We start from the raw sequence: 17179 nt of genomic DNA, 5'->3' as shown, positions 1-17179 counted from the left end.
GACGGATTGCTGCAGACCCCACCCACCCAGGCAACAGTCTGTTTGTGCCTCTTCCCTCCAGGAAAAGGTACAGGAATATAAAGACTAAAACAAACAGACTGAGACACAGCTTCTTCCCCAGAGCTGTGAAATCAATCACCCCCCCAACCCCTAGTCAAACACAACCTCCCCCATATGGACAGACAAGGACAGAACACTGGACCTCTGCAGACACACACCCATGCTCACACCTCTTCCTAAACACTGAGCTGCACCTTATAATGTTACTACACTCTGCTAACGTGCTGCTGACCTGATTAGGTCCCATACATCCCTTTTTATTTGCTCATTGTTTTATATTGACTTATACAATTGTGTGTTATGTAAATAATGTGTCTGTCTTTTCAGCCAAGAGCTGCTGGAAAAAAATGTGTTGTGCTATGCATAATGACAATAAAGATGCTTGACTTCTTGACTTGACAAATGCACAATCCACTGCCACTGGAGTCATCTGCTGTTCTATCTGCCCGGGTATGTTGCTGTTTAGCCAGGTTTCAGTGAAAATCATAATATTGCAGTCCATAAGTCTCTTACTGTTGATGATGCAAAGTCGTATTTTGCCCATCTTGTTCCCCAATGACCACACATTGGCGAGGAAGATGCTGGGTAAAGAGAGCCGGTGTGGTGTTATGTAGCCTGCTAAGGCAGCAGACAACTATGACAGGTAGCCTACTCAGAAATCCGCACCTACATGTGTTGATATTCACTCGGACTGAATGTAACATGATTTCTCCCAGCAGTGAAAACAATGCATCAACATTTATAACAAATATAAAATACAAAATAAGTGATTGCATAAGTCAGTGCAATATGTCACTACCTGCCTAGCATATATGGTACCCCCGTAGGCCTCTGAAACAAGACTGTGACCCTGTGTTGTTATGAGATCATAAACCATGACATACCACAACCATGTCAACCTGTTTAAGTCCTGCTAAACAAAAAGGCACTTTCCTCCTTGCCAAAAAGTGATGAAAGCTAATATCTTTAAACTGAAAGTGTTTTTCTGCCTTAGGTTATACTCATTTCACTTTTGTGGGTTACATTTTGAAGATGATCAGTCATCCAGTATCGCTGGACTTGTTAAAGTGCCTCTAACCAGTAGACTGCAGTACTCTCCTTGCCAAAAAGGGGTTACAGCTAGTACTTTACTAAAATGGGTGTTTTGACTCAGAATGCCTTTATTTTAGTCTTGTTGGTTATGTCTAAAACAAACGGACCTCTGTCACAGACAAGTGTTGCTATATCCACTCAGAAGTACATCTTCTATAGAATAGATACAAACTGTTTTGTATCCAAGTGCAACTGCTGATTATTTTCATTAGGGATTAATCTGATGATTATTTTGTCTTTTAAATCGATTGACCAGTTTGTAAAACGTATTGATAGTAAGCCATGCCATCGCAATGCTATAAACAATTATCAAAATACTTGCTAACTTACTATAGGTGCGCGACAGCAGCCAGACTGTCCTCTACCTTCACAATGTGGAAAATTATTTTGGTAGCGCATTTTATGACTGACATTTATATGCTCACGCGTTTTATTGTTTGGGATTAAAGTTATAAATGGTCACATACTGGTCACGGATGGATGGTGTTCTCAAAGGTGTTTGTTTTGGGGATATTCAAAAATGATCCTGCACTGCTGATTTGAATTTCTTTTTTGCTGGATGGAGTTTGGTAATGGCACATCAGCTTCCTTCTCTCTGCTATTTGTCCACTGCATATGTGCATGTGGTGGCCGTTGTGGAGTGTAGCAGGTAGTCGGGGATGAAAGGTACACAGACATCACGTTTTTCCCTTCAGTACATGTGATCGATTTCCATACTATGATAGACGGTGAAACTGGTGTACTGCTGCAAGCCTAACCCACGGAATGACGGATGGTAAATGACACACTTTAAGATATTTTAAAGTTTTGTTTACTTTCCAAATATTTATAAATATAAGTTGTATTTTGATTGTTTTAGTTAAAACTTTCATTCCAGTAAAGCCCCCATGAATTGAAATTGATTATTGAATTAAAGATAAATTACTAAATTAAATTAAAGAACGAAACTACTGAATTAAAGAATTATTGAATATAAGCATATAATTATTTAAAGAACATAATTATAATTCATCACATGCCAATATTCAAAGCTCCAAATCTAATTTCCATTCAAGGTCAAAGGTCCAGAAGGATTAGTGATAAGCAAATTACTTGTATTAAACTTTCTTATAACTTAGAGGCAACATTCACCCACCAGCCACTTTATTGGGTACACCTGTTCAATTGCATGCTATTCAATATAACACTTCAGCCTTAACATCATTAAAACAAACCATTTTTCTTAAAGAAACGTTCTATGTTTTCCTGCACGCCCAATGCAGCGTTAAGTTGAAGGCAATTTCCCTTGGTTTGGTTTTGCCTCTGGTTGGTCATTTCCTGGCACCAAAATAAGAGGACCTCAATGAATGTGGGAGAAAAGTCACAGCTCAGGCTACGATTATAGAGACTAACGTAGAGAACCACTGCTTGCAATGGACTAGCACACACCTGTTTCCCTTTATCTAAAAATGTAAACGATTTGAAGCCGCCCACTCTGTGTGGTCCTTATTAATAACTGGATGATTGGTCTGCGGGAACACCAATCCAACCACCGATAATCAGGCTGTGTTCCATTTGTCCATGCTACTTGTTGGTGAAACTCATTTAAATGGAATGCAGGCGGCGCATGAGGCAGCGATATGACGATCTTCATGAAGTTATAATAGTAATTCCAGAAAATAGGCCATTCTTCCATATCAACCAACATGATGTCTCTTCTTTTGAACACAAAGTGAACAGCTTATGCCACTGATTGAATGCTGTTCCAAAGAGCCCAGACACCAGGACATCATCTTTGATTTTATGGGTTTTATTTAATTCAATCATGATTTTACAGTCTACATCAAGGAACGACTTTTCAACCTATCTGCAGAGTTGCTGATTCATAATCAAAGGTTGTGGCCTGCTGGGAGGATATGGTGCCCCCATTGTCTGACAACAAACAGGCTGCTGCTGTGGAGTAGAAAAAGTACTTAACTGCGTTTGTTTGATTAATAAGATGAACAGAATAGCCATCACCAAGATACCATGACTTTGGCTGACCACAGGCTAAACAGTCCCTGGTCATCTTCTTTTTCTGCTGCTGCTGCTGCTGTTGCTGGACTTGCATCAGATTCTTATCCACTGTGGCCCAGGACAGTGACTCCTCCCTGGGGGGGGCACAGGTATAGAGTTAACAGTTGCAGGAGGTAGGGTTATGACAGGCACACTGACTGATTGGCTGTCTGTGGTCAAACTCTGCCACAGCTTCTGTCTCTCCAAAACCTTCTCTGAGCTGGTATTGAAGGGAGAGCTGGTGTTTTTTTAACATGATCAGATGTTTTACATATTTGGAGATGTACTGGTATGCATTAGGGTGAAGGAGGATGTTGGGGTCTGTGTGCATCCTTTGCACCATGACTGCGTAGTCTGCAACCACCTGCTTCAAAATGTCTGTAGTGCCATGGTGTCTCATCAGAAGCCTATCAGCTCCAGCTGTCATTGGTTATATCCAGCGGCTGTGGTCCAGGATTGGAAGAAGACCTCCTGTATTAATGGATCCAGTGTGAGTGGTCCGGGGAGAGGTGATTATAGGTAGTGGTGCTACTTCTGGCAGGTCTACATACAAAATTTAAGCACAAGATATTGTTTTTTGTTAAAATTCAGATGAGTAATATTTTGATAATTATGTCATATTGATAACATAGTTTTGCTGCTTGGTTAAAAATGACATGTTTTGCAGTGGCATAGATTACTTTGAAATAACACACTAATTTAGCACTGCACCTGCACCTGATGTGGATGACACACATCAGAAAGCTCACCTCAGGGTCTCTATATAGATATATAACCACAAATCTGACATCTGTGTCAGCTTTGCACAGCTGGACATAGGTGTAGAATATGCCTACTGACATGATGCACCAAATTTATGATTTACTTCACTGACAGGAAAAAAAAGAAAAGAAAAAGAGAAGAAATAAATACAATAGTGCCTAAATACAATAGTAGCCTATAGGCCTACAGCAAAACCAGCATAACCTCTAAATTTAAACGTGAAAATTTAAGCAAGGGAATTAAATAGAAGGATTACCTACATGATGGCGTAGCCTAAGTCAGGTGTAGGAATAAGACCGCTCTAAAACAATAGGCTAAATCATTACAAAATACCGAAATATAATCATATGTCTTACTAATGACTTTATTTTGAAGACAAAGCCGTCAAACCTCCGCTCTATTTGGGTCCACTCAGTGTTCGACTTGCTACATCTAAAAGGACAATGTATACATTAACCTTTGTTCATAGGTCTTCTTCCCCCTCACACTAGGATTGAATGCAACGAGCAGCTAGGTAGAAACTGTAGACACTACCCTGAAGTGCATATTACACCAGAGTGGTGATTTTTTGTTGAAATGATCAGGAAATTAAATGATCCATCAGTATTCGCCTAGTCTCTTCATGTAAAGGCTTCTGTGTTCAATAAACAGTTTCACTGTCGCTATCATGTGGTAAGATCGGAGTACTGCATATGTAAGACAAAAATATACAAATCATTTACGTTTTTTGGATTTTCACTGAAGCATGTTTGTAGAGGAAGAAAGGTGAAGGTTTTCATTATTTTTCGTTTTTTACAATTGATAGAGTTATTCGATCTGTGTTAACGAACGACTGGAATAAACTGGAGTGATGTTGACAGAGATAAAAATAAAAATAAAAAGGCACCGCTGGGATTCGAACCCAGGATCTCCTGTTTACTAGACAGGCGCTTTAACCAACTAAGCCACGGCGCCGACAGCAACACTGCTCGAAATAGGATTTTATAAACAGTTACATTCTGGATCATGCAGTTCAATTTTATATCGGTATCGGTGGTTGATACACTCTCTTTAACTACGGATTTCTCTGGCACACTTCTAAAACAGAGTTTGAAGATTCATTTTGGCACTGAAAATATGGTTGAAACTTGTAAGACTGGTGTTATGAAATTAAATTCAAAGAATACCACCTGGGTAAGTGGACTTTACCTAGGAGTGACTTAAGATAGGCCTACCGTACTGTGATCTATCCTAACTCACCAAATCTCGGGATCTAATTTGGATTAGCTCATCTTTCTCCTTGAGCTCCTCTTGGAGCTGCCTCAGTTCTATCAGGCTGTCTTTTTTTCTAGGAAGCCAGCCTGCCCCTTTAGAACTGCGTGTTCCCCTTCAGGGAATTGATTTTAGTAATTGCAGAGTGCAGAGCATTTCTGGGGCCCTGCACAACAGGGTGCTGGTCAGTGTACTGTGGATGCACTGCAGCCCACCAGTGAGGCTTTGGGCCACAAAAGCCAGCTCTGACCTGCACTGGCCCAAATGCCAGAAAATAAAAAGATATACAATATGTAGTTAAGATACAGTCACATCCTAACGTTGGCTCTTCAGGCTCTGTGTTTCAGCACATTCAATTTAAAATAAAACAACGAATCCTACATAAAGTGCAAATGACGTGGTTAGACCGAGGAGTGGATGTCTTGTGGCTGATGGGTAAATTATTTGCATGTTGAAGAAAACCCCCTTTATGATTGCACAGCAAGTAAAGAATCCTCTCAAGGATGTAGGTGTACATATTTCTTTGTCAATGGCAGAGACAAGACTTCATGACCAGACCCTCAGAGGATCTGGATAAGATACAGACTCCTGCAAAACCTCAAAAACACAAAGGTCAGTTTGCAATCCACAAAAACCCACAAAAAGTAAAAGATTTGTAGAACCAAATTCTACAGACAGATAACACAAAAATCAAACTCTATTAATAATGAATTGGGAGAGGCGACAGTGTGGTGGGTAGAGCAGTCGTCTCCCAACCGGAAGGTTGGAGGTTTGAATCTCGGTGCCAGCAGTCGAAGTGTCCTTGGGCAAGACACTGAACCCACAAGTTGCCCCCAGTGGTTAGAGCCATTGGTTGAGTTGGCACCGCAGATGGCTACCTCGGTTCTGTACCGGAAACAAATTCCTTGTGTGTGTAACATACTTGGCCAATAAAGGTGATTATCCTTAATATGGTGGAAACCGTGGACTTAATCACCCAAAGGATAAAACATGGTGGTGCTGGTTCTGTTATGGCTTGGGCATGTGGGACTGGCTATTAGTAATTTCACTGCTGACAGAAGCAACAGGATGAATGCAGAGGTGCACATGAGTGCTCTGCACACTCAGATTCAGCCACATGCATCACAACTCACTTAAAAATGTCACAACCCAGAAACAGATCACCATGTACCCAAATCAGAAGCCATGGATGAACAAGCAGGTGTGGAAGGCCTGCAACTCTGCCTTCAGATCTGGTGATGCACAGGCCTACAGCTTATCCAGGGCCAACCTGAGGAGGGGCATCAAGAAGACCAAGCTAAAGGTGGAGGAACACTTCACAAACTCTGACCCCTGATGTATGTGGCAGGGCATCCAGGTCATCAGTGACTACAAGCCCGGCAACTCCACCCTGATATCCACAGATATCTCTTTCCTCAACGAGCTAAATGCCTTCTATGCTTGCTTCGACCGGGACAACATGGAGACAGCTATCAAGTCACACTCACCTCCACTGATATGTATGCTGCACTGAGCCATATTGATGCATGCAAGGCTGCTGGACCTGATGGCAGGACGCGTGCTCAGGGCATGTGCTGGAAAGCTTGCTGGTGTCTTTATGGGCATATTTAACCTGTCCCTCACCAAAACAGTTGTGCCGACATGCTTCAAAACCACTTCCATTGTGCCAGTGCTGAAACATTCCACCCCGAGATGCTTGAATGACTACCACCCTGTAGTACTCACACCCATTGTCATCAAGTGCTTTGAGTGCCTGGTTCTCCCACCCACACTGGACTCCCACCAATTAGCCTACTGAATGAATAGGAGCACAGAGGACGCAGTCTCCATAGCACTGCACTCTGTACTCAGACATCTGGACAATAACAATACTTACGCAAGAATGCTGTTCATGGACTTCAGCTCAGCATTTAACATGGTCATCCCCTACAAATTAGCCACCAAACCTAGAGACCTGGGCATCAGCACCTCCCTCTGCAACTGGATTCTGGACTTTTTGACCAACAGGTCTCAGCTTGTTAGGTCAGACAACACCTGCTCCTCCATCATTATCCTCAACACCAGCGTACCACAGGGCTGTGTGCTGAGCCCATTCCTCTACTTCCTTTTAACCCATGACTGCAGGCCCGTGCATAACTCCAACACATCATCAAGTTTGCAGACGGCACCGTGGGTGATCAGCCTCATCAGCGACAACGATGAGTCAGCCTACAGGAAGGAGGTATAGCACCTGGCTGTGTGGTGTGATGTGATGACAATAACCTGCTCCTTAACACCAACAAGACCAAAGAGCTCATTGTGGACTACAGGAGGGAGAAAGGAGGTAAACACACAACCCCATCCATATTAATGGGAAGGTTGTTGTCTCCAGCTTCAAATTCCTGGGAACCCACATCTCAGAGGATCTGTCCTGGACCACAAACACCTACAGCCTGGTTAAGAAGGCTCACCAACACCTCTTCTTCCTGAGGACACTGAAGAAGAACCACCTGTCTTCAGCCATCCTGGTGAACTTCTACCACTGTGCCATTGAGAGCATCCTGACCAGCTGTATTACAATCTGGTATGGAAACCGACTGCAAGGTGTTGCAGCGGATGGTGAAAACTGCCCAACGCATCACAGCCTTCCAGCCATTAAGGGTGTCCACAGGGAACGCTGTCTCTGATGTGCTCGCAGAGTTCTCGAGGACTCAGAAGGGTGAGGCAGTAATCGGTGGTCAAAGGCAATCTGGGGTCAGAGCTCGTAGCATTCTCAAGGACTCCTCTCACTCTGCTCACAAACTGTTTGACTTCCTGGCCTCTGGGAGGCGCTTCAGGAGCCTCTGGACCAAGACCAGTAGACTCAGGACCAGCCTCTTCCTCACAGCTGTCTCCTTACTGAACTCTGTCCCCTGTTGACCCCCAATGCCTTCCTCTATACTACCACACACACCTCACCCCTTCTTATCTGTCCTTCCGGAACTAATGCAATACACTTCTGTTACCTGTAATAGTGAAGCAATCTGTTAATTTACACATACTCACTGTACTGTACATATGTAGATACTGTATATTTATCTTTGCGCTATTTACATCCATTGAACTCATGCAACTTTTATTATTCTGCACCATTTCATCCCGTTGCACTGGTGTTTTATAAGCTTAATGTACTTTTTCCACTAGTGTTTTATAAGCTTAATGTATTTTTTCCATTATTGTCTGGGCAGATTCTCAGTCATCCAGGTCATAGTAAACTGAAAAAACTTCAACTTCAACTGGACTTAGATTTATAGGTCGAAGATGTTTCACTTCTCATCCAAGAGGCTTCATCAGTTCTGAATGACAATACAGGAAAAGAAGAAATTTCAACTACCACAGGACCTAATGAATATCCACCACAACAATTTGTCTGCAAGCCTTTCCACTCACTCACCGTGCACTGACGGAGTGTGGCCTCATTCACATTTACAAGGTGACTGGCAGAAAAGGAGATCAAGTGATATTTGCTGTCAAGTTATTGAGAGCAGTTGACCACCAACACCGTCAGAATCTGTGGATTAGCACTTTTGGAAAGGAACAGTTGATTTTGTTTTCCAGTATGATGCTCTGACTGCCACAAATCAAGTTCTATGCATCTCTATAGTGTTTATGTGATGGCAAAAGTGTCAGCAACCACCACAGCCAATCTGCTTGGCTACATGCAAACAGTAGTGATATTATTTTCATGATTAATAGTCAGAATGAAGAAAAAAAAATAGTACATGAAATTTCAAGTTTATTCAACAAAGACATTTTCTTACTTGTGCTGCTTTATTTGACTGATGTTTGCTAAGTGCAGGAACCAAATCTTTTTACATGCACATTGTATCAACACAGATAGAATCTACAGGCCTTTATGATTTCTTTTTTTTTTTTAAACACACAGCTTTGAATATAGCAGCTGATGAAGCTTACCGACACCAGTTTAATGATACACATAATAACCAAGCTCTGGTTAGAATTAAAATAAAGAAAAAAAAGACAAGTAAAAATCTACAAAGAAAATAAAGCCATAAAATCAGAAACAAATCTTACAAATGGAGCCAAGTGATGAGTCCATGAACATGAGTCCAAGGACCTGCATGTCACACTGATCAGCTGCTTTATGTATGCACACTGGTTAGATTTAAATTAATTATTGCAAATGCTATGAAAACAAAATGCAAGTCACACACCCAGCAAACAAGAGACATTCCTTTTTTGATCTGGAGTTCCCATTAGCAGAGGAGAATGAACTTTTACAGGGGTAACAGGAATGCAAGGGTGGGGGGGTCATGTCATCACACTGAACCCCAGATCTTAGCTCTGCAGGGTATGGAGTTCACTGGGAGGGTCCATTAGTTTTCATACATCTTAAATAATTTATATCACCTCTATCTGATGCTGTTTAAAGTGACTAAATCTGCTCAAATGGTGGTTCCTCAGACAAAGATCACAATAATAATAATAATAATAATAATAATAATAATAACAATAATAATCCATGCACACTGTCAATAAGAGCCCCCCAACAATTCCAGGCTCTATGTCTGATCTGTGTCTGAGGCACTACCAAGCCTTACCTGTCTGACCTACACCCTTGTTTACTCCAGAACTCCCACAGTAGAATGTGAATCGCAAGTGATAAAATAAGAGATTACTGGTGGGCGCACTGTACCCCTGGCCCATGGTGGCCGCCCTCTTCATCGGAGCTGTCATGGTAAGCCTCTCTGCGGCCGCTTGATGTCGAGCTCTGTCTGATGTCGTAATCCTGCAGGTCTACCTCCTCTGTGTCTCCAGTGATGATAGGTGGCTCTGAGCGTGAGGGCAGCATGTCCTCCAGTTCCTACACATGGAATGCATATATCAGAATTAAGCAGACAGTCTCATCATGTTTTCTGATCACACAGTAGTGCTAAATGGTTTGAGTGGCCAAGAGTCCATTGCTGCTGTAGGGATTTAGCAGTTACTGTGAAACAAAGCTAAATCCCTAGCAGTTTCTAGCTGCAATAACTTAGTGTTACTGAGTAAATGTGTAGTAAAACTTACTGAAATAATTCAGTGGACATTGGTTATAAATTGGTTATAACAATTGGTTATAAATTCAGCTGCAAATTCATCCCTGGTGGCCTACGCTTTCTCACTGAATGTGGCATGTAAGTTTACCTGCTTTAGTTGACCTACAGTGTAACACGATTAAATTACTAATTTTGACAGTCAACAAGCTCAGGTTAGCTATCTAGGTAACCAGGCACTGATGCTGAATGTGAAGTAAATTAGAGCTCTGTACATCAATGCATACTGGATGATCAGTTACATTACCACTAAAATTCAAATTCAATACTTTGTCATTGTCATAATAAAACTGTTATAAATAAGATATCATTTGAACATCTTAATACTTGGCATAATACTTTGGCATAGCAAAGCAAAAGTGCCTCCCAAATATCAAAATGGGGCAAATGTGTACAATAATATGTCCAGTGTACTATTTAGCACAGCAAAACAACAGTTCAGCAGCAGATCAAGCCCCCCTACAACATGATGCTGCCACCCCTGTGCTTCATGGTTGGGATGGTGTTCTTTGGCTTGCGGCCTCCTCCTTTTATCTCCAGACATGGCCAAACAGTTCAGTTTTTGTTTAATCAGACCAGAGGACATTTCTCCAAAAAGTCAGATGTTTGACCCCATGTGCAGCTGCAAACCATAGTCTGCCTTTTTTATGGTGGTCCTGGAGCAGTGGCTTCTTCCTTGCTGAGCAGCCTTTCAGGTTATGTCAATATCTGACTCGTTTCACCATGATACCCGTTTCCTCCAGTGTTTTCACAAGGTCCCTTGCTGCTGTTCTGGGATTGATCTGTATTGTTTAAACCAAAGTACATTGAGCTTTAGGCGACAGAAGACATCTCCTTCCTGAGCGGTGTGATGGCTGTGTTGTCCCATGGTGTTTATACTTGCATGGTGCCGTTTGTACACAGGGACGTGATACCTTCAGGCATTTGGAAATTGCTCCCAAGCATGAACCAGACTTGTGGAGGTTCTCAATTGTTTTTTCTGTGGTCTTGGCTGATTTCTTTTGATTTTCCATGATAAACAAGGAGATACTGAACACAGGCCTTAAAATACATCCAACGATGCACCTCCTATTGACTCAAATGATGTCAAATGATTAGGCAGTCAGAAGCTTCTAATGACATTTTCTGGCATTTTCCAAGCTGTTTAAAGGCACAGTCAACTGAGCGTATGTAAACTTCTGACCCACTGGAATTATGACAGTGAATTAATCTAAGTACAAGTCCTAACCAACTTGCCAAAAAGAGATTTCGTTAACACGACGTCTGTGGAGTGGTTTAAAAAAAAAAATAAATAAATAAAAAGTTTTAATGACTTAAATCATTTAAACGTCTGACTTCAATTCTATATGAATGTGAAAAGAAATCCAGAATAACGGCCATATGTCATGAAAGACACTTTATAGCAGTGTTTCTCACGGGGTGGGTCGCGACCCAGAAGTGGGTCGCGAGCATGTTTCAGGTGAGTTGCAAGAGACATGGTGAGAAAAAAAAAAAAAAAATTGTTTTTGAGAGTGATATATTGTTGTGGATTCAAATGCTTAGGTATAGTATCAAACATAGGGCTTTTGTTTTGAAATGCGTGCGTGCATGATATGCAGAGGGCTAACCTTGCCATGACAAGCCTTGATTGGCAGGTGACAGTGTACACTCACTGAAGATAGGTCCACTTGTTAAGAAGATGGCAAAGTGAAAATATGAATTGGACTATGTTAAATATGGATTTACTTACATAGATGATAAAAATGGACATAAGCCTCAATGTGTGATATGCAGTGAAGTACTGGCACAAAAATAGTATGAAGCCATCCAATTTAAAACGCCATTTAGAAACAAAACACGCCACGTACAAAGACAAACCAGTCGAATACTTTCAAAGACTACTTCGGGACCTGAGGACCACCCAGAAGACACTGCTGTCCTTGTGTTCCAAATCAGAGCAGGCACTACGGGTCTCATACCTCATCGCTCAACGTATAGCAAAGGCCAAGAAGCCACATACAATAGCAGAGGAGCTCCTCTTACCTGCGGCCCTGAACATGGTCAGAAAGGTATTAGGACAGTCAGCAGTGGACAAGTTGAAGGCCATACTGTTATGTGGGGGTAACAACTGATGGCACAGCTTCCATGACTGTAAAAAAACTCAGGAGTTGTGATGAAAATCATGGAGAGAGCGTTGAATGTGACGTGGACTCACTGCTTTCTTCACTGAGAAGCACTTGTGGCTGAGGATATGGTGTCGGTGCTTGATACAACACTGAAAGATGCCATAAAAATAGTGAACTACATTAAACGGAGCACCGAGAACAACCGCTGTTTCACAGAGCTGTGCAAAGACCTGGGATCAGAGCACGTCCAGTTGTATCATTCAGAAGTTTGCTGGCTTTCAAGGGGAAAGGTAATGTCACGCTTTTACGAGCTTAAACACGAAATCACCGCCTTCCTCTCACACAGTAACTCCCCGTACACTGAGATGCTCAGTAATGAACTCTGGCTTGTGCGCGTAGAGTATCTTGCTGATGTGTTCGAGCACCTCAACACTTTAAATGTGTCTTTGCAGGGGAGAGGACACATCTTTGAACAGACTGACAAAGTCACTGCCTTCAAAAAGAAGTTGAGGTTGTGGATAAATCACTGACTAAAGACAGACTTGACATGTTTCCCAACACTTGCCACGCAGCAGTAGAGCTAAATACAGTGGCCAAAAATGCCCTGAAAATAACTGTCACTGCACATCTGACCAGTCTACACGCTCGCTTTGAGGACTACTTTCCAGAGAAACATGACAATAATCACTGGATAAGAGATCCCTTTGGAATCGACACGGAAAGCGTTGTGTTGCCAAGCAGCGAGGAGAATCAGCTGGTCGAGCTGTCATGTGACCAGATGCTGAGAAAGAAATGTGATGAGAAAAGCCTCCCTCATTTCTGGAGCAAATACATGATGTCTGAATATCCGTCCCTCGTTACACTGGCAGTCAAAGCAATCCTACTGTTCACAACAACCTATCTGTGTTAAAGTGGCTTCTCCACTTTGGTACAGCTCAAGTCAAAGCGAAGGAACAGCTTGGACACTGAACATGATCTGAGAGTAGCTCTGTCTACTATCAGCCCAGACATTGAAACTACTGTCAGAACTATAGGACAACTACAGCTATCTCATTAGTTCACTGGAAAATAAAATCTTGCTTACATGTTAAGTGAAAAGAGACTATAAAGTCTTATCATGTTGTGTTTGCAGTTCTGCATTCAGTTTTATACATATACGGCACCCTGTGGTGCTTATTGTGGTGTTTATTTTTATTTTTGAGTAACATTTCCTCAGTGCAGACAGAAAAATCTGACACAAAGGCTGTACTGACTACGTTTTTAAAAAAAAGTTTTATAATTTAATAAATGTATTTGAAATCTTGTACTGGTGGGTCGCGACTTGACAAGTGGGTTGGAAAGTGGGTCCCAGGGTGACACCAGTTGAGAAACACTGCTTTACAGTACCATAAATTGTCAAGTTTTACTTCTGCCAGTAGGGGCTCGGAATGTTTTTATCGTCACAGTGAAACTCCAAAAGGCAAAACATGACAGACAGTTAATAATGAAAAAAAATGTGTCATACTGCAAGTTTCTCAGGGCTGATCCAGTTGTTGTCTGGGAACTGGACATCAAACTTGATATACAGATCTCCCTTCTCAAAGGGGTTTCGGTACTGTGGCATGCCCTCTCCTCGCACGATCCTGACTGAACCTGAAAAAGATGCAGCCTATTAAAAACAAAATTCATTCACAATTTACTTCTATAAAAGGTCGTACTTTCTACAAACTTACAAATACAGCATTCCCATGATGTGTAGGTCTAAGTGCATCAGTGCTCTAAACAGATAATAGCAGCCTAAGGGTGGAACAAGAAGGTATTTGATAACTTTTTGGAGTCTTTTCAGATCTCTCACTGAGGATGTTGATGGCCTCACTATCTTCTCATTACTTACAGTCATGTGAAAAAATTAGGACACCCTTTGAAAGCATGTGTATTTTGTAACATGTTTTAATATATGGTTATTTAATCTCAATTTTAACAATACAGAGAGATTAAAGTAATACAACTAAACAAGTAAAACTGAAGAAAAGTCTTTTCAAGATCTTCTGTAAATGTAATTCTACAAAAATGCCTATTCCAACTGAGGAAAAAGTTAGCACACCCTAGCCCCTAATAGCTAGTGTTACCTCCTTTGGCTGAAATAACTGCAGTGAGACGGTTCTTGTAGCCATCTAATAGTCTCTGACATCGGTCTGAGGGAATTTTATCCCACTCCTCAATGCAGAATTGTTTCAGCTGTGGAGGGCTTTCAAAACAACTGCCAACATGCCCAGGTCTGGTCGCCCCAGCAAGTTCACACCAAGAGCAGACCGCAAGATGCTAAAAGAGGTCTCCAAAAACCCTAAAATGTCATCTCGAGACCTACAGCAGGCTCTGGCTACTGTTGATGTAGAAGTGCATGCCTCTACAATCAGAAAGAGACTGCACAAGTTTAACTTGCATGGGAGGTGTGCAAGGAAGAGACCTTTGCTCTCTAAGAGAAACATCAAGGCCAGACTGACATTTGCCAGAGAGAATGTTGACAAAGACCAGGACTTCTGGAATAATGTTCTTTGGACAGATGAGTCCAAAATTGAATTATTTGGACACCAGAGCAGAGGACATGTTTGGCGTAAACCAAACACAGCATTCCAGGAAAAGAACCTCATACCAACTGTGAAGCATGGAGGTGGAAGTGTCATGGTTTGGGGCTGCTTTGCTGCAGCAGGACCTGGTCAGCTCACCATCACAGAATCCACCATGAATTCTACTGTGTATCAGAAGGTGCTTGAAGAACATGTGAGACCATCGGTTAGAAAATTAAAGCTGACAGTAAATCAACCGAAGACTGGCTGGAAAAGAAGAAATGGAGAGTCCTGGAATGGCCGAGTCAAAGTCCAGACCTGAATCCCATTGAGATGCTGTGGGGTGACTTGAAAAGGGCTGTACATGCAAGAAACCCCTCAAACATCTCACAGCTGAAACAATTCTGCATTGAGGAGTGGGATAAAATTCCCTCAGACCGATGTCAGAGACTGGTAGATGGCTACAAGAACCGTCTCACTGCAGTTATTTCAGCCAAAGGAGGTAACACTAGCTATTAGGGGCTAGGGTGTGCTATCTTTTTCCTCAGTTAGAATAGGCATTTTTGTAGAATTACATTTACAGAAGATCTTGAAAAGACTTTTCTTCAGTTTTACTTGTTTAGTTGTATTACTTTAATCTCTCTGTATTGTTAAAATTGAGATTAAATAACCATATATTAAAACATGTTACAAAATACACATGCTTTCAAAGGGTGTCCTAATTTTTTCACATGACTGATCCTTGCTGAGGACAAGTATGTTCTAATGGTTGTCCCCCTGTTGTACTCAGCTCTCAGCAGGGACTCTCAGTGCAGCCACATTAAGAGGGTTACATTTACAGTCATGGCCAAAAATATGGGCAGCCCTGAATTTCTCTCAGATAAGGCATCAATTCTCCCATAAAATTGTTACAATTACAAATTCTTTGGTATTCTCATGTTTATTTCTTTTGTTTGCACTGGAACAACGCAAAAAAAAAGAAGAACAAAAAGCCAAATCTGATACATTTCACACAGACCTGCATAAATGGACTGGACAGGATTATTGACACCTTTTCAAAATCATCACAAATAGTTGCATTTCAAGCATGTGATGCACCTGTAATTTGTAATAAAATTCACCTGTAGCGATCAACGGGTGCTGGTAAAACAGAAATCACACTGGCAACCAGTTACAGTAAAATTGAGAAAAGGTGACTCAACCTTTGTGTTGTGCGGACCACACTGAGCATGGAGAGAAGAAAGAAGAGCAAAAAATTGCCAGAGGATTTTTCATTGCTGATGGTTACAGGAAGTGAGTGGTTTCAGTTATTTTGTCCAAAAGGTGTGCTGCCAAATGCTAAGTTGAGGGTGTCAATAATTCTGTCCAGTCCATTTTAGTTACTTGAAAACACTGAACAAAGGTGTAACATGCTGCCAATTGCCAAAATAACCAGCTGTGTGCAGCCTAGACAGGGGATGTGCCAACCAGCTAAGTTAAGATCACTTGCCATCTCTATTTTTTCTGTATTGATGCATTTTAAAAATTGATATAGATGGTGATATGGGACATCTGTTATTAAAATGTACTTATGTGGATTCTGTCAGACACAGTCCTGCACAGCTGTGGTCAGTTGGCTACCTGTCCCTCAACTAACTCACTTGATGTGCTTTATTATATGTAAATGTGTAAAGTCGGTGGATAACAAAAGAAAATGTACATAAGCATGGTACCTGGTTCAATGACTTTGCCAGGAGGGGACTTCACAACGATATGTCTGCCATCTAAGTGTTTCAGCATAAACTGGAAGCCACACAGCGCCTCCACAAGCCCAATCTTATGGTTCATGAACAGATCATTGCCTTCTCGACTAAACGTCTGTAAAATGAAAGAAAGTGATGCTTAAAAATATTGGCTGATATACTTTAACGTTAGAATTTATAACACACCACTAATCACTTGTGAGTTCCTAAAATTTTCTTCATACATTTCATTTTGTTAATTACACAAAGAAATTAACAGATTCAGTGACACACTTCACACAAACAATGGTGAACAAACAGCATCTGCTAGTGAAAATATAGCAATATAGCACCAAAAGAGAAACTAAAATAAGCTACAGAACTCAATGTTACATTGTATATTCAGGTTTGATGTCTGAAGATAAGCTAAATGTTTTGGCATGCAAAATAAAAGCTGATTCAGTAAATGAAGACACATACTGCAAAAGAAAACTAGCCCCATTTCATTACAATGTACCTGCCAATATTACAGTCCT

At 41.4% G+C, this 17179-nt stretch overlaps 1 protein-coding gene and 1 non-coding gene across 2 annotated transcripts in view; both read right to left on the bottom strand.

Moving 5' to 3' along the window:
* Window positions 1-4828: 4828 nt before the first annotated feature.
* On the bottom strand, window positions 4829-4902 carry trnat-agu (transfer RNA threonine (anticodon AGU)). Its single transcript has one exon. It is a non-coding gene; the product is annotated as a tRNA-Thr (tRNA).
* A 4072-nt stretch (window positions 4903-8974) lies between these two features.
* dnaja2a (DnaJ heat shock protein family (Hsp40) member A2a) overlaps window positions 8975-17179 on the bottom strand; it is a 16190-nt gene continuing 7985 nt past the window's right edge. Inside the window, exons 7-9 of the mRNA XM_020617168.1 lie at window positions 16635-16779; window positions 13881-14008; window positions 8975-10042 (exon numbers count right to left, since the gene is read on the bottom strand). Coding sequence (XP_020472824.1) covers window positions 9854-10042; window positions 13881-14008; window positions 16635-16779 — 462 coding nt within the window. The 3' untranslated portion in view covers window positions 8975-9853. The remainder of the gene's footprint in view (window positions 10043-13880; window positions 14009-16634; window positions 16780-17179) is intronic.

The sequence above is a fragment of the Monopterus albus genome, unplaced genomic scaffold (assembly GCF_001952655.1).
Source record: "Monopterus albus unplaced genomic scaffold, M_albus_1.0 scaffold186.1, whole genome shotgun sequence".
In the NCBI taxonomy this organism is placed as follows: domain Eukaryota; kingdom Metazoa; phylum Chordata; class Actinopteri; order Synbranchiformes; family Synbranchidae; genus Monopterus; species Monopterus albus.
Note: the sequence above shows the minus strand (reverse complement) of the source record. Positions and strands in the feature narration are given on the sequence as shown.